Raw genomic sequence first — 24,299 nt, forward strand, 5'->3', positions numbered from 1 at the left:
TATTTCCTTTATGACTCTTTATACCAGATACAATTCAACTACTTTAAAGGGTTGATATCATATTAAAAATAAACACTATAATAAAAAAGACGAATCTGTCTTAACAAAAAAGGCAGTGGAATGGAAATAAATAGAGAAGAGACATTTGCTTCAACATTTCTGCAGATTATGGATCACTTAGTATTTTGTTAACTCAAAGTGTTAAATTCTCTCCCTTAACAAGGAAACTGAAAGAAGTAACAATTGCTGACAAGAAACTACATGGTCTTGGGCTGTTTTGAGAGGGAATCTTGTGGCAAGTGCAAACAAAATTGTTGATTCCTCTGTTTGCAGGCCTTGAAACTTCAGGACAGCAGTTCAGGTGTCGCACCCTGCTCTGCCTGATCTTAGAGAGTGATTTCTTTTTTATTTTTTTTTTGAGAAAGAGCCTCGCTCTGTTGCCCAGGCTAGAGTGCTGTGGCGTGATCTTGGCTTACTGCAACCTCCACTACTTGGGTTCAAGTGATTCTCCTGCCTCAGCTTCCCAAGTAGCTGGGGTTACAGGTGTGTGCCACCATGCCCAGCTAATTTTGTATTTTTAGTAGAGACGAGGTTTCACCATGTTGGTCAGGCTGGTCTCAAACTCCTGACCTCAAGTGATCCACCCGCCTTGGCCTCCCAAAGTGCTAGGGTTATAGACGTGAACCACCGTGCCCGGCCGACCATGATTTCTGAATGATTGCACTGGCCTGCCATGGAATATTCCACCCTATGTAAAAATGAGTGTTAGACTAAGTTGAGAAAGTGATTTTTATATAATTTAAGTGAAAAAAGCAGGACACAAAAACTACACAAACAACTCTAAAGGCATGATCTATGAGAGAAAAAATTGATAAGCTAGACCTCATTAAAATAAAAATCTCTGCTCTATAAAAGACACTGTCAAGTGAATAAAAAGCCTCAGACTGAGAGAAAGTGTAACATTTGCAAAAGGCATCTGATAAAGGACTATTATCGAAAATATACGAAGAACTCTTAGAACAATAAGAAAACAAACACACTGATTTTAAAATGGGCTCAACTGGCTGGGTGAGGTGGCTCACGCCTGTAATCCCAGCACTTTGGGAGGCCGAGGCAGGTGGATCACCTGAGGTCAGGAGTTTGAGACCAGCCTGATCAACATGGAGAAACCCCGTCTCTACTAAAAATACAAAATTAGCCGGGCATGGTGCTGCATGTCTGTAATCCCAGCTACTCGAGAGGCTGAGGCACGAGAATCACTTGAACCCAGGAGGTGGAGGTTGCAGTGAGCCAAGATGGCACCATTGCACTCCAGCCTGGACAACAAGAGTGAAACTCTGTCTCAAAAATAAATAAATAAATAAATAAAATGGGCCGAACTAATACCAAAAAGACAAAAAGTAACAGATGTTGGCAAGGATGTGGAGAGAAGGAAACCCTTAAACACTGCTGGTGAGAATGTAAATCATTACAATTTCTATGGCAAACAGTATGGAGATTCCTCAAAGAATTATAAGTAAAACTGCCACTTGATCCAGCAATCCCACTACTGGTTAGCTACCCAAAGAAAAAGAAATCAATGTATCAAAAATATACCTGCACTTGTATGTTTACTACCACACTAGTCACAATAGCAAAGATATGGAATCAACCTAAGTGTCCATCAATGGATGACTGGATAAAGAAAATGTGGTATACATACACAATGGAATATTGTTCAGCCACATAAAGAATGAAATTATGTCTTTTGCAGCAACATGGGTAGAAATGGAGGTCATTATCTTAAGTGAAACAAGCCAGATGCGAAAAGCCTGATATTACATGTTTGTACTCATAAGTGGGTGCTAAAAAGTGTGTATACATGGACACAGAGAGTTGAATGATAGACAATGGAGACTCGGAAAGATGAAGGGGTAGAAGGAGGGTCGATGATGAGAAGTTAGTTAACAGGTAAAATGTATATTATTTGGATGAAAGCCCTGACTTGACCAATACACAATCTATGCATGTAACAAAATTGCACTTGTACACCATGAATTTATACAAATTTTAAAAGTGGGCTAAGACTTTGACACCTCACCAAAAAAAGATGCATAGATGGTAAACAAGCATATAAAAAGATGTAACATCATATGATATGTCACCAGGGAAATGCAAATTAAAACAACGAGATACCACTATCCACCTATTAGGGTGGCCAAAATCCATAACACTGATAATACCAAGTGCTGGCCAGGATTTACAGAAACTCCCATTCATTGCTGGTGGGAATGCAAAATGGTATAGCCACTGTCAAAGACATTGTGGCAGTTTCTTACAACTAAACATGCTCTATGATCCAGCAACTGTGCTCCTTGGAATTTATCCAAAGAAGTTGAAAACTTATGTCCACCCCAAAACTGGCACATAGATGTTTATAGCTTTATTTATAATTGCCAAAACTTGGAAAAAACCAAGATGTCCTACAGCAGGTGAATGGATAAACTTGTGGTATATCCAGACAATGGAATATTATTCAGTACTAACAAGAAATGAGCTATTAGGCCAGGAAAAGACACAGAGCAGGCTGGGCATGATGGCTCACACCTGTAATCCCAGCACTTTGGGAGGCCGAGGCAGGTTGATCACTTGAGCACAGGAGTTCAAGACCAGCTTGGGCAACATAGTAAGTTCCTGTCTCTATATTTAAAAAAAAAAAAAAAAAAAAATTGCCTGGGCGCAGTGGCTCATGCCTGTAATTCCAGCACGTTGGGAGGCCAAGGTGGGTGGATCACCTGGGGTCAGGAGTTCAAGACCAGCCTGGTTAACATGGCGAAACTCCATTTCTACTAAAAAACCGTCTCTACTAAAAATACAAAAAATCAGCTGGGCATGGTGGCGGGTGCCTGTAATCCAAGCTACTCAGGAGGCTAAGCCAGGAGAATCACTTGAACCTGGGAGGTGAAGGTTGCAGTTAACTGAGATCGCACCTTGCACTCCAGCCTGGGCAACAAGAGCAAGATTCCATTTCGGGGGGGAAAAAAAAGAAATTATAGATGGGTGCGGTGGCTCACGCCTGTAATCCCAGAACTTTGGGAGGCCCAGGCAGGCAGATCACCTGAGGTCAGGAGTTCAAGACCAGCCTGGCCAACATAGCAAAACGCCATCTCTACCAAAAATACAAAAATTAGCCAGGTGTGATGGAAGCCACCTGTAATCCCAACTACTCAGGAGGCTGAGGCAGGAGAATCGCTTGAACCTGGGAGGTGGAGGTTGCACTGAGCCAAGATCACACCATTGTACTCCAGCCTGGGCGACAGAGTGAGACTCCATCTCAAAAAAAAAAAATTATAGAAGACATGGAGGAATCTTAAATGCACATTACTAAGTGAAAGAAGTCAATCTGAAAAGGCTATGCAATATCATTCCAACCATACGACATTCTGGAAAAGGCAAAACTAAAGAGATAGTGAAAAGATCAGCACTTCCCAGCGGTCAGGGGAGGGGAGGGATAGATGGACAGAGCACAGAGGATTTCTAGGGCAGTAAAACTACTCTGTATATTGTAATGGTAGATACATGCCATTATAAATGTATTCAAACCCATAAGACTATTTAACACTAAGAATGAATCCTAATGTAAACTGTGGACTAAATGATAATGATGTGTCAATGGAGGTTCGTCTTGTGTAACAAATGTACCACTCTGGTGGGGGATGCTGACAATGGGAAGGCTAGGCACGTGTGGGGACAGCAGGTATATGAGAAATCTCTGTATCTTCCACTCAATTTTTCTGTGAACCTAAAACTGTTCTAAAAATTAAAATCTATTTAAAAAAAAAACACTATAAAATGCTATGATGACAACTATATATAATTAGCCTACGAGAAGACAACAAAATTTTAACAGCAATTTGTCTCATGATTGTGGGACTATTTTCTCTTTTTCCTTTATCTAAAATTGTAATGATTTTTTTCACACTTAAAATATTTTTAATTGACCACTGAGGAAAAATTTTAAACCAACCTTATTCTAATTTATATTATTCCTTTCCAACTCAGTACTTAGTTAAAACAACTGATCTTCCTCATTGCTTTTTCTGTTTTTGACTAGAATTTTTCTCATGTTGGAATCAAAACCATTTTTGGCTTCCAACATTAAGTGTTTTTAAATGTCTTAGATAAACAATTCAGAAATCAAGCTGGCAGAAAACAGGGTCATTTTGTAAGGTATATGTTTCTAAAACCAACAGAGTACTCCAGACTGCCTTTCGCAAGTTCCCAAACTTTCTAGGAAAGGACCCTATAGGCAACCCCTATTTATTCCCAGGTTCCTCACCTTCCTCCACATTTCTTTACCTTAGGAATCTACCCAGGACCTTCTGCTCCACTTTCTCTTGTATTTCCTCGTAAAGCAGAGCTTCTTCCATTCACCCAGTTCCTTGTGACCATATATCATTCATTGATTCAACATTCACTAAGCACTGTTTTTATAGAGAGATATTAAAAATGAAGAGAACCAGCTTCTGCCCCCTGGAGCTCACAATCTAATAAGGGGGAAAGATCGTCAAAACAAGTGACTACTATACGATGGACGTCAGCACACTTTTTCTGTAAAGGGCCAGACAGTATATACTTTCGGCTTTGCAGGCCATAGTCTCTGTGGCAGCTATTCAGCCCTGCCACTGTAGCACGAAAGTGGCCATTGATATGATGTAAATGAATGAGAGTGGCTGTGTTCCAGTAAAATTTATTTTTACAAAAACAGGCAGTGGGCCAGATCTGGCCTGTGTGCTGTTGTTTGCTAACCCATGGTATACAGCATACTAAAGAACATCCCTGGAGCTGAGAGAGCTTGAGAAAGACCTGCCAGACTGCCCGCCCTTTTACAGGGAATAGCCATCAAACCTTAATTGGACAGCCAAACTGAGCTACAAGAATTCTCCTTGAAACTGGTGGAGCAGAAATGAATTTTCCCCCCAAAAGTCATTGAATTGTTTTCTCAAAAATAGCAGTTCTCACCCACAGTTTTCAGACAGACATAGCTGTAGAATGTGTTGCAATTAATCTATTATTACAGTAGAGTTACTGGTTAGTTAATATAGTACTGGTTTTCAAATTTTGTCTTCAACACTTAGAAAAGGGTAGATCAACTTGGGGACACATGGACAGAAAGACTGGAACAATAGACACTAGGGACTTGAAAAGGAGGAAGAGAGGGAGGCAGTCAAGGGCTGAAAAACCTTCCTATTGGGTACTATGTTCACTGTCTAGGTGATGGGATTAATAGAAGCCCAAAGCTCAGCATCATGCAATATGCCCTTGCAACAAACCTGCATATGAACGCACGTGTACCTCCTAAATCTAAAATTTTAAAAAAAAGGAGAGATCAATTTTATCGCTAAAGAATCCCTGTGGAAGTTTGTTGGCCTGAAACTGTGCACCAACCCAAGTGTGCCTGCAGAAGCAAACAGTGCATGTACATACTGTCAGCCCTGTATGTTTGCATCAGAAGGGGTCTTAGAGACCGCTGAGTCCAGCCTGCTCCATCTGGATAACAAACCCACTCTCTAGCTAACAACTCAAACATTTCAGGTTTGAATCAGTCACAATCTTATTGACATGGATCAAAAGATACATGAAGTCAAACGAGGAAACAGAGGAGACAGTTAAGGGTGGGAGGAAGTAAGATAAGACCTCCTCCAACCAAGCTGGATAATCTGCTCAGATAGATGCCTTTCCTTTTAAACTCTTTCATTATTGTTCATCATAGAAAAATGTGAAAATGTATGAAAATAAAAAGAAAAAATAAATGCCCTACACTATCAAGGGATAACAACTATTGCTAACAATTTGGTTCTTTTCCCTTTAAATCATTTTTCTATGTATATTAGAAAAAATTGTTTTTCATTAAATTGCTTTCTCCTTTATTCATGAAATGCTTTGACATACTTCTCCATATTCTTTAATATGGCTCAAAAGTATGATTTTATACTATCTATATTAAAAGTTTATCAAATGGATGGACCATAATTTATTTTAAATTTCTCCCATTATTGGATATTCAGATCATCCCCTTATTTTTTATAACATTAAAAGTTGAAAATAATACCATGGGAGCTTATAAACCTACTTAAATATAATGTTGTCTATTAGTCATTTGATAGTAAGTAGCTCTCCAAAACAGAGTAATACCTGGGGCACTATAGGTCAAGGCAGAGTACGCATTAGTGACCACAAGAAGAAGCATACTCCTTAGGTGTAGGCACGGGGGCACTGCACCCATGTCATCATCCCCAGCTTACTGGACAATTAGCCTTCGGGGTCCTTGAACTTCTCTACTAAAAGCAGATCAGATAGTAGAGTCAATCAATATCACAACCGGGGCCCAAGGGCAACGGTAGCACAAGACCGAGCCCTGACTGCTTTCTCTGCAACAACCACCAAAGTATTTTGGCTTGACTGCTATTACTAAACTTGTGTCAGCCTGGGCAACATGGCGAGATCTCCTCTCTATAAAAAAATTAAAAAATTAGCCAGGCATAGTGGCATGCGCCTGTATTGCCAGCTACACAGGAGGATGAGGTGGGAGGAAAACCTGAGCCTGGGGAGGTGGAGTCTACAGTTAGCTGTGATCACGCCACTACACTCCAGCCTGGGCAAAACAGTGAGATCCTATCTCAAAAAAAAATTGTGTAGGAGAAAGGATGGTAAATAGCTGTGACAGATGTTTTGTGTATAGCATTTAGTGAATTTGTGGGATATTCCTCTGAAATAGAAGGTCAACTAATTGGTCTTTCTCCCATGGGCATCTGGAGGAGGGTTCTCTTCCATGTGTTTTTTCTGCTGGACACAATGGCCAGAATGTCCTAATAAATGGATATGGATGCCAGCCAGGCAATAGCAATAGCACGCTTCCAAAAGTAGCCTGGGGGCTGTGAAATCTCTAAAGCCTGTATTAGTAGAACCCAAATATATCTCGCTTAGTTTAACTGCCAATCAGAAAATTGAAACAAATTAATAATCTAGTTCATACCATTTATAATGCTGGAAAACCTCCCTCCTAGAATAAACGGACTGCCTAAAGGGCTGCCTGAAGCAAGCCAGAGAAAGAAGAATATAACTTACTGGAAGGGGAGAGTTTCAATTGCCCTCTTGAGTTACATACACACAAAAAAGCTCCAGTTTAGATCTCAGTTTCCAAATTAAAGATCTGAGGTGAAAGGAACATATTTGTGTTTGCCTAACATACGCCATATAAAATATAGTAAAATTAAGTCTGAGCCAGTCAATGTAATAAAACAATGTTATTCTTTTATGGCCGGGCACGGTGGCTCACATCTGTAATCCCAGGACTTTGCGAGGCTGAAGCAGGTGGATCACTTGAGGTCAGGAGTTTGAGACCAGCCTGGCCAACATGGTGAAATCCCGTCACTATTAAAAATACAAAAAAATTAGCCTGGTGTGGCGGCAAGCACCTGTAATCCCAGTTAGTCAGGAGGCTGAGGCAGGAGAATCACTTGGAGCCAGGAGGCGGAGGTTGCAGTGAGCCAAGATCGTGCCAGCCTGGGCGACAGGGCAAGACTCCGTCTCAAAAAAAAAAAAAAAAAAAATTCTTTTAATTAAAATGAGAAAAGGAACATTCCTAATTAAACTTCGTGTCTAACACTGTGTTTGTCCATGGATTTTTGTGAAAGAGATTGCTTTTCAAATCTAACTTTCCCAGAGTTATCTAGGATAATTCATATTCTAAGTGCAGAAAAACAAAACAAGCACAAAGTAGTAGGGACAACTTTCTCACCCCTCTCCTGCAATGTATATCTGTTTGACAGAGATTTGCATGAACAAGCACAAACTCTTCTTTTTGTGTTTATGCCAGAAGAACTTTGGACATGCAAACGGAAAAGGACAAGGACCAAAGAAGTGCCTTACAACACGACTAGAAGAATCAAGTTACAGGTCAATTTGTCACATGTGGGAAGTAATCAGTGTCACTCTTTATTCAGAACACTGCAAAGAGCTGAAGTCAATGCTTCAACACAATAACACAAGGTGGCCAACAAACTCATGTAAAACACCACATGTCACTAGTCACAATATCTGATTACGAACAATCCCTACAGGCCCATATAGGAGTATGTCAAGAGTATGTCAAGTTTACTGGAAAGTGTTAGTAAGGACGCAGCATGCGCACTTACCTGACCAGTGCGTCTGGTTTGCTTAGCTGGTTATTAGGAATACAGTTTTCCATTAAGTCCTTGTGTGTACTTGGGCTCTTGCTAGTGCATTTCTGCTTCTTCTCGTTTTTACTAGATGAGGAAGGAATGCTCCCATTTGTGGCGCTATGACTTCGAGGTGAGGAGTTCGCAACTCCACTGGCATTTTTGTAATTTTTTGAGGAAGCAGTGCATGAGTCCTCTTTCAAGAGATTTTCTGTACTTCCCACAAGATCATTATTTAATCTTTTACTATTGATATGGTTTTCCATATACTCAATCTCTTGTATTTTAGAGTCTACTGGTTGTAGAATATTGTTGTTATTTATTCCAAGGTTGTGTTTTTTGGCATCCTTGTCCTTTTCTTTCCCTTTTTCTCGGTATTCTATCTCTGGCAAAGTTGTGGAGAGTTTTTTGTTGGCTGGGATACCTCCATTGTGGTGTATAAGGATTGAAGAATCCATATCAGGTAATCCTTTGGCTGCTACAATACCAAAAACAAACCAACAAACAAAAAGCCCACACCGGAATATTTAGTTTTTTAACAACACAAATTCAACAAACTACTATCTACACTTAAGAAATTCACATTAGTTTGTACACTCATTATATGCTAATCAAGAAGCAAATCCTCATAGTTTACTAGAAGATGTAGGAAAAAACAGAAGAAAATCCAAATACATTTGACAAACTCCACATTTAGAAAATCACCATCATTTATGAAAATGATGGCCACTAAAGGTCTAGTCTCGAAAACAAGATCAGGGTTTTATAATTAGGTCACACTTTGTGTATTAGTCAAATCAAACTCGCCTATCACTAAGGTGAGAGGACAAAGGCAGATCCTAAGAAGTCATATTTTTTTAAGTGCCTGGAGTAAACGAACTGCTAATAACTTTACTGAAAAGAAAGAGGTTAAATGAAACAAAAGAAGAAGAATAATTTTAGGATACAGGACATCTATCCTTTTTCTGGACTCTAGTGTTGAGGTAATAAGGAAGTCTGTATCATTTACCAGACCACTCAGAAAGAATTTTGTGTATCGGGTCTACACATTCCAATTTATTAAAGTCTACTTGAAGAGATATTTTTGCACCACATCAGACAAAAAGATAATTTTGAAATATATTAAATAAAAACATGACCTCAAACTTTCAACTCTCAAACCAATGGAAACTAGCTACTGCCAATTATCTATTTCTATTGGTCAAATGCCCATGAGATAGATTCCATTAGAAATGATTCAATTTAAAATCTGCATTACATTACATGAAGCATTTAGAACATGACCTATCCATCTTGGCTCTATTCAGAAGACATCTGGCTTCTAAAGTTCATTTCTACATGTCTACATCTCCATTGTGCTTATACTTTGGTTCTTGGCTTGCTTCAATTACCAGTTCACGTAGTTCCATACTATTTTGTTGCTGAGAATATATATTTTAAAATATGTAAAACAGGCTGGGCATAGTGGCTCATGCCTGTAATCCCTGTACTTTAGAAGGTGGAGGTGGGAAGATTGCTTGAGATCAGGAGTTCGAGACCAGCCTGAACAACATGGTGAGACCTCACCTCTACAAAAAAAAATTTAAAAAAATTAGCCAGGCATGGTGGCACGTGCCTATCTATGGTAGCAGCTGCTCAGGAGGCTGAGAAGAGAAGATTACTTCGCTCCTAGGAGTCTGAGGCTGCAGTGTGCCCTGTTATCACTGCACTCCAGCTTAGGCAACAGAGTGAGACCCTCCCTGTCTCAAAAAACTAAATTAAAAAAAAAATATCAGAATTAAAATATAAAAAAGATATAAATATATTTTAAAATAATAAAATAAACATATTTAAACACATAGTCTTCAGAAAGTATGTAAAAAACTTCATTCACAATCTGTATTTCATTGACCAAATAAAACAATGACCCTGAGGAGGAACACCATTAGACAGAAAAAAACAAAATCCTAGCTACTTTTCCAGAAAAGAAAATTCTACCAAGAGACAAAATAATGACTAGCCTATTGAGCCAACAGCTTTAGGGTAAAGACCTACCTTCCTCAGCCTCTTTTTCTTGCTTCTGTAGCATCTGTTGCTCTGGAGGGAGAGCTTGTTGAAGAAGTTGCATGTAAAACTCGTTCTCTTTTTGTACTTCTTTTTGCTTCCTTAACCGCATTTTGTAGCTTACGTAACTTTTGAAGCCAAAGCCCAAAGTTACCACAGGGTACCCAATACTAGAAAGAAGACAATCCAGCCAGTAACTGTAGGTTTAAAATGAACCACATGTGCCTCAAGCACATGAGAATACCTATGGCTTAAAATTTAAAAATAAATTCTAATTGATGATGGTAGTTGAGAATAGCATTCACTAGACACACAAATAAATGTAATGTCTACTGTGGAAATCGGAAGCAATTGGCACACAGAACAAAACCCCCAGGAACAACAAGACTGCTAGACCATAAGAGGACACTTCCCATTAGACTTTGGCATTCTTCAAATTAATTCAAGGAGTCACCACAGTGACTGTCAGATACAGTGGCTAATGCCTTTGAAGAAATATTGAAGAATTGCCTTATGCATTAGAACTTAGGCAGATACCTGTACCCTTTTTTTTTTTTTTTTTTGAAATAGAGTCTTGCTCTGTTGCCCAGGCTGGAGTGTAGTGGTGTGATTTCGGCTCACTGCAACCTCCGCCTCCTGGGTTCAAGTGATTCTCCTGCCTCAGCCTCCCGAGTAGCTGGGACTACAGGCCTGCGCCACCGTGCCCAGCTAATTTTTGTAATTTTAGTAGAGACAGGGTTTCACCATGTTGGCCAGGATGGTCTCGATCTCTCAACCTCGTGATCCACTTGCCTCGGCCTCCCAAAGTGCTGGGATTACAGGTGTGAGCCACCACGCCTGGCCTGTATGCTTTTAAAAACTAAAAGGGTAGAGACTTTATGGGTAGCCAAAAGTAAACATTAAGTGTTAAAAAAAAAAAAAAAATCACAAGGACATCATTTGATTTTCAATACTAGAAGGCAGGGTCAAATTCAGGTGACTAACTTAATCTTGCTGCCTGAGGGGTACTGTCACCAGCTATTCCTTGAAGATTGGTTCACAAACACTCTGTCATATATAAATTCTGTCATACATAAATTCAAGAATCATTAAAATAAGTATCCGATATGATCAGTGCCAATATTTGGTTTGTATCACCAAATAAACCACCTGTACTTAGAACTCTAATCTCTGGGATAGAAAGTTAAATATTTTCATTGAACTTACCAGCCTGCCTAACATCATTTCAAAGCCTCTGCAAACACTGTCAAGCCCACATAAGTTTCACTAACATGAAAATGTATCAATTTATAATTAGTCTAAATGTGGTCTTACTACAAACTTACAGTGACATGTTTTATTGACCAAGTTCATTTAATTTACTTGTTTGTAAAAAGCCTAAAAATACGGGAAACAGTATTTTTTTAGTTGATTACTGTTCATTTTGGTTTCTGCCATAAATATTAGTAAAAATTGGCGTGTTTAGGAGAAACATACATTAGGTGGTAAGTTCCACAATAGATATAAATAAGAACCAAGCTCATTTTTCAAAAATGTTTCATGGTTAAGATTAAATGAATAATATCTTAATATTCATTAACATGTCATAAAGAGAAATAATATTCATTCAAAAATTATTAATAATATTCTCTTACTTATAATAGGCTAAGGAAATTCTAAATTATTTTAAGTTTCATGAATTAGCCATATATTTCATCAAGACCTTCTGGAATCATTACCTGATTACAATAAACATAGCTAACATTCATCAGACACCTATGTGCTTGGCATTAAGTTGAATACTTTACATGTATCACTTCAGTTCCTTCTTCCCATGACCCAGTGAGGCAGATAAGAAAACCATGGCTTAGAGGCAGTGACAAGGCAACACAGCTGTCAGCGGAAAGAGCTGGGATTCACTCATCTGCCTGAAAAGGGGGGGCTCATGCTCTTTCCAACCATGCTGTACTGCTTTCTGGGTCCATGTAAAATGTCCAAGAATAAACTTACAGTTGAACTTAACATTCTACAGTGAAATGAATTATAGATAAAGAATATATATAATACTGGCTGGGTGCAGTGGCTCACGCCTATAATCCCAGCACTTTGGGAGGCCGAGGCAGGTGGATCACTTGAGGTCAGGAGTTCGAGAACAGCCTGGCCAATATGATGAAACCCTGTCTCTACTAAAAATACAAAAATTAGCCAGGCATGGTGGCACGCGCCTGTAATCCCAGCTACTTGGGAGGCTGAGGCAGGAAAATCGCTTGAAGCTGGGAGGCAGAGGTTGCATAACCAAGATCGTGCCACTGCATTCCAGCCTGGGTGACAGAGCGAGACTCCGTCTAAAAAAAAAAAAAAAATACACACACACACACACACACACACACACATATACATACACACACACATTTATGTAATACTTACCAGTGAGCAGCAAATGGACGACAAAAGTCTACATGAAAGTTTTTGAGATCTTTAAATCTAATGGCTGCTTCAATATAAACAAAGAGGATCCAGAGAGACACAGTAGGCAAACACACTCCCCTTTCTGTGGGAAAGCAGCAGAGAGGCAAGCATAAATAAATGATATAGTAACTAACAGATCGATTGTTTGGGAGACTAATTCAACGACAGTAACTTTCATTAAGACCTTCGCCTAAACTAAATTAAAAGGCAAACTGATCCAAACTGAAAGCTTTTATATGACAAATGATTCCACAGAATCACTGATAAAAATAAAAGACAAACATCCTGGCAAAAAATATTTACAATGTATGTAAAACAAAGGATTCATAGCCCTGACATACAAAGAGCTCCTACAAATCAATAAAAACTTAAGAAAATAATTTACAAGTCACAAAAAAAGAAATATAGATGGCTAAAAAACAGAAAAAGATGTTAACTACTGAATAGAGAAATACAAATTAAACCAATCAGATTCCATTTTCTTAACTATTAGATAAAATTTTTAAAGACAGATAATAGCATAGGGAGGGTATGGGGAAAGGTTCATTTTCATACTTGGCAATAATATAAATTGGGGCAACTATTTTAGATAACAATTTGGCAGTATATTTAAATTTAAATACTTGTACCTTTCTTTTACCCAGAAATTCCACTTCTTTTTTTTTTTTTTTTTGCGACTGAGTCTCGCTCTGTTGCCCAGGCTGGAGTGCAGTGGTGTGATCTCGGCTCACTGCAAGCTCCACTTCTTAGGTTCAAGCAATTCTCCTGCCTCAACCTCTCAAATAGCTGGGACTATAGGCGCCTACCACCACGACTGGCTAATTTTTTGTATTTTTAGTAGACAGAGGGTTTCACTGTGTTAGTCAGGATGGTCTCCATCTGCTGACCTCGTGATCCGCCCACCTCGGCCTCCCAAAGTGCTGGGATTACAGGCGTGAGCCACCGCGCCCGGCCCAGAAACTCCACTTCTAAGAATCTACCCTATAGAAACATAAAAGAGTCTTGAGATAAATACATAAAAATATTCACTGGGCTGGGCGCAGTGGCTCACGCCTGTAATCCCAGCACTTTGGGAGGCTGAGGAGGGTGGATCACCTGAGGTCGGGAGTTCAAGACCAGCCTGGCCAACATGGCAAAACCCTGTTTCTACTAAAAATACAAACAATAGCCAGGTGTGGTGGCAGGCGCCTGTAATCCCAGCTACTTGGGAGGCTAAGACAGGAGAATCGCTTGAACCCGGGAGGCAGAGGTTGCGGTGAGCCGAGATCGCACCATTGCACTCCAGCTTGGGCAACAAGAGCGAAACTCCACCTCAAAAAAAAAAAAAAAAAATTCACTGTAGGGCCAGGCGTGGTGGCTCACGCTTGTAATCCCAGCACTTTGGGAGGTCGAGGTGGGTGGATCACGAGGTCAGGAGTTCAAGACCAGCCTGACTAACGTAGTGAAACCCCATCTCTACTAAAAATACAAAAATTAGCTGGGCATGGTGGTGCACACCTATAATTCCAGTTACCCGGGAGGCTGAGGCAGGGTAATTGCTTGAATCGCCTGGAGGTGGAGGTTGCAGTGAGCCAAGATTGCACCACTGCACTCCAGCCTGGGCAACAGAGCGAGACTCCGCCCCCCAAAAAAAAAAAAAAACAATTCACCGTAATATTATTTGCCATAGCAAAAATTTAGAATTTAAATGTTCATCAACAGGAAACTGTTTATGATAAATCTATATAATTAAATATGTTGAAGGTTTCCTAAAGAATGGGGAAGATCTACATTGTCATGGAATGACATAAAAAAAAATCCTTAAGAACAAGTTGTAGGACAAAGAAATGTTTCTGACACTTAAGTATTGTTCAAAAATTTTTTTTCTGAAGCACAAACTCATATTCCTTTTGTAATTAAAAACAATTTTCAAGGGAGGAAAAAGAAACTTGCAACAAAATAAGATGCAAATAAAGGCAAATGTCCATTGGCTTTTAGAATCAAAATCTGCAGGCTAAGGTCCATCTATATCAGGACATGACTAATAATGGGATATTTATGAATGTGGACTACATGGGCATGAGGGTAGAAAAAATCAGTGACGTGAGGGCTTTTTGCTAAGGATCTTTGGGATGAAACTAAAGAAAAATCATAGTATCTTGAAACTAGGAAGATCATTTTGTCTAACTTCCTCATTTTCTTGAAGAGTAAACCCCAGAGTTTAAACAAACTGGGCCCAAGTTCACAGAGACAGTACTAAATCTGCTTCTGAGGAGAACCTCCCTTAGTCCTAGTACCTGAGTGAAGTTGACAATGGATGCTCTGTGAAGCCAGCTAATGGTCTCAACCATTCTTATGAATTAAACATATCAAAAATAGGTACTTTTTTTCCTTTTCTTTCTCTTTTTTTTTTTTTTTGAGACAGAGTCTCGCTCTGTTGCCCAGGCTGGAGTGCAGTGGAGTACATGTGCGATCTCAGCTCACTGCAACCTTTGCCTCCTGGGTTCAAGCGATTTTCCTGCCTCAGCCTCCTGAGCAGCTGGGATTACAGGCACACGCCCCCATGCCTGGCTAATTTTTGTATTTTTAGTAGAGACAAGTTTCGCCATTTTGGCCAGGTTGGTTTTGAACTCCTGAACTCAAATGATCCACCCGCCTTGGCCTCCCAAAGTGCTGGGATTGCAGGTGTGAGCCACCGTGCCCAGCCCAAAAATAGGCATTTTCACAATGTAGGAGGAAGAACAGCAACCCAGAGGACAATGCATTTTCAAAATCATTTCAAAATGCACTTTCAAATATTTATCTGCCCTATTCTCTATACTAATTTATAAGGTTATTATAAACATAATAAGCACATTACAGAAAAAAATAGAAAAATTGGACAAAATACCTGTATTATACATCTATGAAATAAACAAAATCACATTGAAAGCATTTTTGAGCAAGTATAATAATCACATTGTACATACAGTTTTATATCCTGTTTTTTTTCCCCTCTTAACCACCAGGAAAAAAGCTTATGCTACAATATTATTCTTTGTAATCATATGTAATTTCATCAACCATTCCTAATATTGTCAGGAAATAATTTTAAATTTTAACAACTACCCCAAGTTATAGGAATTGACTCATATTTGTCAGCCCAATAAGAGCAGTTTTTTGTTTCGTTTAAGAACTAGTCATCCCGAATTAAAACATATCTCGTAACTTAGCTATTCCAATATGCACTTTTGAACCTAGGGCTAAACAGGGGCCAGTAGCATTTTATGACATTAGCTACACTGCTGCCCTGTGGGTCACCCACTCAACTAGTTTCCAATAGGTTCTATTAATAGTTGTATGGTTAGTTTCTTCTCCACTACTAAGATATTACTAAAGAAATTTAAGAAATCGCCACAGCTCATCAGAGTCACAGAATATTTGAGGTGGAAGGTTCTTTAGCCATTATTTAGATTACTCCACCTTTATATAACAGAGAAGCTGAGACTTAGGGAGAGTGATGAATGTAAAATGCAGCTCACTAGAAACTGAGGCCCAGGATAAGAAAATACAAATTAAAAACTGGTGGGAAGAAAAATCACTTTAATTAGAGGAAAGCAGACTAAAGAACCTTCATCGTAGCTTACAAATCAAGTCAGATATGAAAGAGTGTGAAACATGGAGAAAATCATGCTCATAGCAGATACTTTAAAAAACACAGCTCAACTGTGTCTTCTACATGGGCCAACATCATCATCTTAGCAGTTCTGAGAAGAGGATGAATGTTGGTCTAGACAGCTTTTATTATTATTTGGTGCTCCCTCTCTGGTCAAAATCCTACAGGTTGTAGCTAGGCCCAAGAATCAAGTTTCACACAGCTTTGCAGACAAATTTGACTCTGACAGCCAATCCTCAAATCCTAGTGCATACCAAGCTCTGGCTTTCACAGTGGGCTGAGGCTGTCAAAATATCTCATCTGATCTTAGTATGAAGTAACAGAAGTATAGCTCTAAGAAGTAGGGGGCTGTACTCTAGTCAGAACACACCTGCAACAGTGTAGAGAACCACTGAGGTAGGCAGACTAGGAGGGTGAAAGTGCTTAAAATATATAATGAAAAGATGATGAAACCAGAGGTGTTCTTGCCTACAGAAAAGACTTAAGAGGTTATGACAGTGTCTTTAAATCTCTAAAGAAATGTTAACGTGGAAGGGAGATTACATTCATTCAGTGTGGCTCTAATGCAGAGGTTCAATGTTTGGGATTGAGGGGATGGTCTGGTAGGTCCCTTAATATTTTTTTATTTTGTTTTGTTTTGTTGTGTGTGTTTTTTGAGATGGAGCCTCGCTCTGTCACCCAGGCTGGAGTGCAGTGGCGCAGTCTCAGCTCACTACCACCTCTGTCTCCCAGGTTCAAGTGATTCTCTTGCCTTGGCCACTCGAGCAGCTGGGATTACAGACATGTGCCACCACACCCAGCTAATTTTTGTATTTTTAGTAGAGGTGGGGTTTCACCATGTTGGCCAGGTTGGTCTCAAACTCCTGACCTCAGGTGATCTGCCTGCCTTAGCCTCCCAAAGTGCTGGGATTACAGGTGTGAGCCACTGCACCTGGCCTCCCTGACATTTTAAGGAAAAGTTTTATACATTCCCTTATATTTTTCTGGGAAAACCTCTGTAGATCCTCTAAGAAATCAGCAAGCTGTGGCTTAGTCCGGATACTTAGGAGGCTGAGGTGAGAGGATCATTTGAGCCCAGGAGTTCATGTCCAGCCTGGGCAACACAGTGAGACCCCATCTTAAAAAAAAAATAGAAAGTTTAAAAAAAGAAATAAACAAGCCCAAAAACAGTTAAGACATACTGGGTCAAAATGTAAGGAAGAAAATTCTGGCTTAATATGAGGAAGAACTTTATTTTATAGCTGCCCAAAAACAGAGTACAGTACCAGGAACGGTAGGTCAGTTCCTTGTCACTGTAGGTTTTCCATCAGAGGTAAAACCACCACGTGCCAGGGATGCTGTGAGGATTCTTGTGCCAAATTAAGGGTTCATCTAAATGACATTCCTTTCAATGATGAAATTCCATGAACATTTTTTTCTTTTTTGGCACATGGCTGTCTTCAAGTATACCCAAATAGAAATCAGTCCAACTATTTTTTTTTAAAAAAAGACATATTCAGAGTGAGAGCTGGTACCTGCAATGCCTGTAACTGAAATATCAAATCATAACAGCTTAAAGTTTTTATTCAAATAATGAAAAAAGATACATATTTTTGAAAGTATATTATAATCTATTAAGAAAACTTTAAAATGTCCACATTAAACTCAACTCTAAATAATGTATTCAAAGAAATAACCACATTTAAAAATTTGAACCTAAGATTTCTATTCATCTAAGAAATCATTAAGACTTACCTGTGTGCCATACGTACTGAACCCATACATATGTGCTAGCAGCAAAAAAAAGCCACTGTATGGGGATGAACAGCAGGCATATTATATTTGATGTGAATGCTACACAAACAAAAAATACTGAGAAGGCCTAAAGGGAAAAATAAAACAAAATAAAAGATACATCTTAGAACCTGTTATTTTCAACCACACGTTGTTAACCATATGTTGGACAAAATTATTGAAACTGCTAAGAGATAACTTGGTAACTATAGAGCAAATTCACAAAAGGAAATTTTAAACATTTAAAATCAACCATATAAAAACTAGCGGTTACTTTAACATTAAAGAATACTACTACTTTATGGTCCTCAAATCATGAAAAAGAACTGGATCAGAATGAACTGAGGTGGGACCACAGTGAATTCGTTTGGATTCCAAATAAATGTGGGTTACCTGAAAGAACTAGAATTTTTTTTCTTTTTTGAAATGGAGTCTCGCTCTGTCACCCAGGCTGGAGTGCAGTGGTGCAATCTTGGCTCACTGCAACCTCCACCTCCCGGGTTTAAGCGATTCTCCCGCCTCAGCCTCCTGAGTAGCTGCGACTATAGGCACTTGCCACTACACCCAACTAATTTTTTGTAATTTTAGTAGAGACAGGGTTTCACCATGTTAGCTAGGATGGTCTCAATCTCCTGACCTTGTGATCCGCCCGCCTTGGCCTCCCAAAGTGCTGGGATTACAGGTGTGAGCCACCACGTCTGGCCCTGAAAAAACTAGAATTTTAACACAGAAAAGTCTTCTCTTTCCTCACAAACCATTCCTAAAGAGCTTCATTCTTAAAAGACAGGCTGTCTGCAGCACAGATGAACCATAATATTAGTAAGAAATACACTGATGCTATTAGGTTGGTGCAAAAGTAATTGCACCAAACTAATAATAATTTTAATAATGCAGCTTTCCTCTGGACACCACTACCGCCAATAGAACATGAGCCGAAACCATCTTTTTAAAGCATGGATTTGCTCTGACCAAAGCACCAGGCCTGGGTGGGAGAGTTATAGTTTTAAGATGTGGCTGTAGAACACAACAGAATTAACACATTAATCAAGGGAACAAGCCCAGGCCTATGCTTGCTCCAATCCAGCAGCTGTCTAAATGTGGTTTGGGGATTTCTGGGGTGTCTTTGAGATCCCTCCAAGGGCTCTTTGAGGTTAAAACTATTTTCATAACAATACTAAGATGTTATCTGCATTTTTTACACTCACTCATGCATATGGTGGAATTTTCTGTAAGTTACATGACATGTGATACAGTAACAGACTGACTTCAGAAGCAGATATGAGAATATAGGTGTCTTCCATGGAGCCAAACATTAAAGAGATGTACAAAAATGAAGCCACTCTTCTATATTCTGTTTGTTTTAGAAAATATAGCTATTTTTCACTTAAAAATGTAATTTCTATTAACATGTAATGGGCTTATTATTATGTTTAAGTGCATTAATAAGTATGTATTTTAAATTTTTCTCAGTTTTAATTTCTAATACAGTAAATCTGGATAGATATAAGCCACATTAACAAAGGCTCTCTGGAGTCCTCAATAGTGTTTACGAGTGAAAAGGGGCCCTGAGACCAAAACGTTTGAAACACTACTCTTACTCGAATCCAATCACTAACCTAGCAACAGGGAACCCAGAAACACTTCAAAGCAGGACTGAGCAATTTTTTTTTTAAGGTAGGAACGGCCTTTATTGGTTGCAATGGGAAACGGAAGAGGAGGGAATATGCCATCCCCAGACTAGGCTGCCGCCCTCCAAAAGCCTGAGTAATTATTGCTTCCTCCACTGTTCTGTTTCACTGGAATGGGAGAGGAGGAGAAAATGTAACTATTTGATCAATGGGTTTAGACAAAATAGTTTAGAGGTCAATTTCAGTTAACAGACCCTATTAGCTAATCCTAACATAGTCACTTGAGTATTGCTAATAACATCTACTCTAAACAGCTGAACGGTCCCCACAAATGGAAAACGAGTATTAGTAGACATACCAGTCCCTGGTATCTGAAGGAATCATAGACGCTTCTGATGAAAAGCCAGAATGGCCACAGGTATTCAAATCTGAACTCCAGGACAAAATCTGCTAGAAGGACAAGTGCCCACACCACCAGGAATTTCAGGTATAAAAATGTACTGCAAAATATAAAAATAAAGAATTAATTTAAGGTCATTTGTGAATAACTAGAAATAGAAAATTCACTGTTTTCTGTTTAAAATGACAAAAAAAATACCTCCATATATCATGAAAACAATGGAGATAAAGCACAAAAAAGAGATGCTGCCGTGGCCCATCTGCATTTTAAATGCTCTGGTGTTCATTCTCAGACCCAAAACTATCAAGATAAGATGATAATCAGAAATGCTTAATTCCACTTAAGATGGAAAAAAAACCATTTAAATCCCACCACTATTTTAAAAATGTGCTAAGTGTCTGACTTCAAAATACTGCAACACTCTCAAAATTACAGCTTTCAAGCTGTTCTTCATTAGAAGAAAATGTCACAGTTGAAAGGCTTCAAATTTGCTGTTTCCCCACCCCTATACATCTGTTTGAAGAGTCTTTGAAATTCTTGATGCACATGCTTACATGCTTAAAGAATTCTGTCTTTTTTTTTCCCTTTTTTCCTCTTGCCTCTGTATATAGTATTCATCTGCATTAACCAAACAAAAACCAGATGACTTCCCCAAATAGACAGAAACAAACTTAGGGAGCAGATGCTAATCACTACCAAGGGCTGTGAAAGCATAAAAATGTACATTAAAGAAAAAAATCCTTAAACATCTAAGCCATGCTCCAGCTGAGATATAAATGTGTGTTCCCAGTTCCCTCTGGACTTGTGTTAAACAGAAACACTCAGACAAGCCAGTTAGGACACATATGTAACCACTGCAGTAGGTCAAACAAGGACACAGAAAAAAATATTATTTTTCATATACTCTATAGGTCAATTTTCCAGTTCATTAGTTGCATAATGGACAACAGAGGCCTTTAGATTCTACTTGTTAACAAGCCTCTATTTCTGTGCTCTAATCCTGCCAATTCTGGAGGTCAAATTTAGGTATTAAAAAATATTTTCCACAATGTACAAATTGGAAATCCCTAAAATTCACTTTCATTTGGGATAAAGCCTTGCACAGTATTTTGTAATACAAATATTCCAATACTGATGTGATCAAATTAGTCATTTAAAAAAACAACAAAATTAAGATTTTTAATAAATAATTTTGAAATATATTCCAATAAGATACAAAAGACTTACATACTTGGAGGAAAAAAACAAAAACAAAAGCAAGAACTTAAAGTAAAATAATAAAAAGAAAAGAGAAAAAAAGAAAAAAGAAAAAAAAAAAAGCAGGATCCAGCATTGAGGATTTATTTTGTGCCCTTTGAAGCCATTCAGGAAAGAGATGTCAAGAACAGAAACATTTGACCCTCAATGATACAGTATTCACAGTGATACATAATTTGTCATCTAGGGTCTATTTCTAATATTTATCCTTAGAACTTCTTTAGGTTTGATAATAAGTTTCTACTAACAGGTTTGCCATAAAGGAATCTGAAGCAAATCACAAAAGAACGCAATCTTTTTTTGTTTTGTTTTTGAGACAGGGTCTTGTGCTGTCTCCCAGGATGGAGCGCAGTGGCACGATCATAGCTCACAGCAGCCTCAATCTACTGGGCTCAAGTGATCCTTCTACCTCAGCTTCCCAAGTAGGTGGTAATATAGGCATGCGCCACCACGTTTGGCGATCTTTTTTTTTTTTTTTAATAGAGATGGGGGTCTCACCATGTTACCCAGGCTGGTCTCAAACTCCAGGGCTCCTCCTGTCTCACCCTCCCAAAGTGTTGGGATTTCAGGTATGTGCCCGGCCAGAACACAGTCTTGAATCCTAAGTCCCACCTTTTAGTTTCATTTCACTAGAGTTCTGCTGGCCAGATGAAGATAGAGCCCTTGTAATTCTCACTCATTAAATCCATAACTGACCTATTGGAGAGCAATGCACATTTTATTACAAAGAACAAATGAGGGCCAGGCACAGGGGCTTATGCCTGTAATCCCAACACTTTGGGTGGCCAAGGTGTCCAGGAGTTCAAGACCAGCCTGGGCAACATAGTGAGACCCCATCTGTACAAAAAATTTAAAAATTTAAAAAAAATTTAAAAGGTGTGGTGGCGCACACTTGTAGTCCCAGCTACTCAGGAGGCTGAGGTAAAAGAATTGTTTGAACCTAGGAGGTCCACGCTGTAGTGAGCCATGACTGTGCCACTGCACTCCAGCATGGGTGACAGAGCAAGACCCTGTCTCAAAACAAAAACAAGAAAAACACAAGTTTCTCATGCAAGTATTCGGGAGCACAAATCTAGTTTGAAACTAGATTTCCAAGGTGCTTGACTTTAAAACCAAGAGTTTTTTTCCTTGTGTCTAGAACCGTTTCTACGTTTTGAAAAATGAATAACAGCCTCTCCACCATGGTTTCAGAGCATTTTTTTAAAAATGGCATAGCTAGAAGCAGTGGCGTGCACCTGTAGTCCCAGCTATTTGGGAGGCTGAGGTAGGAGGATCATTTGAGCCCAGGGGTTCAAGTCCAGCCTGGTCAACAAAATGAGACCCCATCTCTTTACTTATTTATTTATTTTTTTTTTAAAGACTGAGTTTCACTCTATTGCCCAGGCTGGAGAGTGGTGGCATGATCTCAGCTCACTGCAACCTCCACTTCCCAGGTTCAAGCAATCCTCCTGCCTCGGCCTCCCAAGTAGCTAAGACTACAGGTGCACACCACCACACCACGCCCAGCTAATTTTTGTATTTTTTTAGTAGAGACATGTTTTCACCATGTTGGCCAGGCTGGTCTCAAACTCCTGACCTCAAGTGATCTGCCCGCCTTGGCCTCCCAAAGTGCTGGGATTACAGGCGTGAGCCACTGTGTCTGGCCAAGACCCCATCTCTTAAAAAAAAAAAAAAAAAGGCATGGAAATATATTCTTTTTCCTGATTAATCCTTTTCCCCATGGAGCTATCTCTGGAATGTAGCTGAATGAGAAATGAAGGGTACCCCATCAGGTCTAGTCCTTACCATTCCCAAAGTGGAGAAGAAAGAGTATCACCAATTGCTTTCTGCCCAAAATGCCCCCAAGGCATGGCAGGATCCCAGTCAGACCCCAGTCAGATCCTGCCATGGCAACATTCCGCTTCACTATTTAGACAGCATTATCCAAAGAATGGCAGCCTGTTGAATACGTACTTTCTAATAATTCAATCATTTAAAACTAAGGCAGTTCAAAAATTACCATCTTTGTTAGTGACTATTCTTTTTCAATTGCATAACTTTAAGGCGGGGTTCCTTTTGATACATTTCTTTTCAAACAACTGCTTTCATACCTTTGATGTTCCTTGACACCCAGTTCTTACTGAGTCACAGTTTAGAAGTATAGATATCTAAGAAAACTTGATCTTTTACAAACATATGCCATACCCTCAACTTTCCTTTGGCTCTCCTTTCAGGCAGGCCTGCTTCTAAAATCAAGAGACAACCTAATTAACAAACTAACTTTCTCTAAGTCTAATCTTGAATTTTATTGAGTCATTTTAGTCTTAGAGGTTTTAGAAGTTTAAGACAGCTGCCTGATTCAGTATTCACTTAGCCCTCTCCATCAGTAAATGATGCCTCTTATCCTTCTGTAGGTACATGTACAGAAGTTAAAAGACAAGTAATCTAAAATGACTGCTCATCAGAGTAAAAGCCCTAATTCCTCTCCTTTCATATTCTGACGGTCATAAGATTTTTGCCAAATCTAAAGAGATGACATTCCAAAGGATGAGAAAATTAGGCAGGGATTTAAGCCATCATGGCATTCTAAAATATTTCTTTTAAACTATGAAGAAAATATGATTAAATATAAAATACTTTTATACACAGTTCGTTATATGACTCATGGCTAATGTGATGTTACCTTGACTCTCTGATCCAAATAAATTTGCTAATAACTATACTGTATCTTAAACAAAATTTTAAAGCATAACTGCAACAAAAAGATATTTTCCAAAATAATATATTGAAACAAGGACAAATGAGTAACATCTTCTGATGGTCTTGTAAGCTTCTATTCTGAGTGCCAATGAAATTAAGCAGTCTTATGCAATTGTTAGGCTTAATGGTGGTGACTCTATCAAAGTGAATATTAACTATAAGATTTTCCCCCCATT

General features: G+C 39.0%; 1 protein-coding gene across 3 annotated transcripts in view; it reads right to left on the reverse strand.

The window, feature by feature from the left end:
- Positions 1-24,299, reverse strand: part of MACO1 (macoilin 1) — a 68,782-nt gene that overhangs the window by 32,637 nt on the left and 11,846 nt on the right. For 2 of the 3 annotated variants that reach the window (XM_063631548.1, XM_055261100.2), the window contains exons 2-6: positions 20,086-20,227; positions 18,061-18,187; positions 12,651-12,774; positions 10,236-10,414; positions 8,178-8,679 (exon numbers count right to left, since the gene is read on the reverse strand). In XM_063631548.1, the coding sequence (XP_063487618.1) occupies positions 8,178-8,679; positions 10,236-10,414; positions 12,651-12,774; positions 18,061-18,187; positions 20,086-20,227 (1,074 nt within the window). The remainder of the gene's footprint in view (positions 1-8,177; positions 8,680-10,235; positions 10,415-12,650; positions 12,775-18,060; positions 18,188-20,085; positions 20,228-24,299) is intronic. The other variant, XM_055261101.2, reaches the window with a different exon arrangement.

The sequence above is a fragment of the Symphalangus syndactylus genome, chromosome 22 (genome assembly GCF_028878055.3).
Source record: "Symphalangus syndactylus isolate Jambi chromosome 22, NHGRI_mSymSyn1-v2.1_pri, whole genome shotgun sequence".
NCBI lineage: Eukaryota > Metazoa > Chordata > Mammalia > Primates > Hylobatidae > Symphalangus > Symphalangus syndactylus.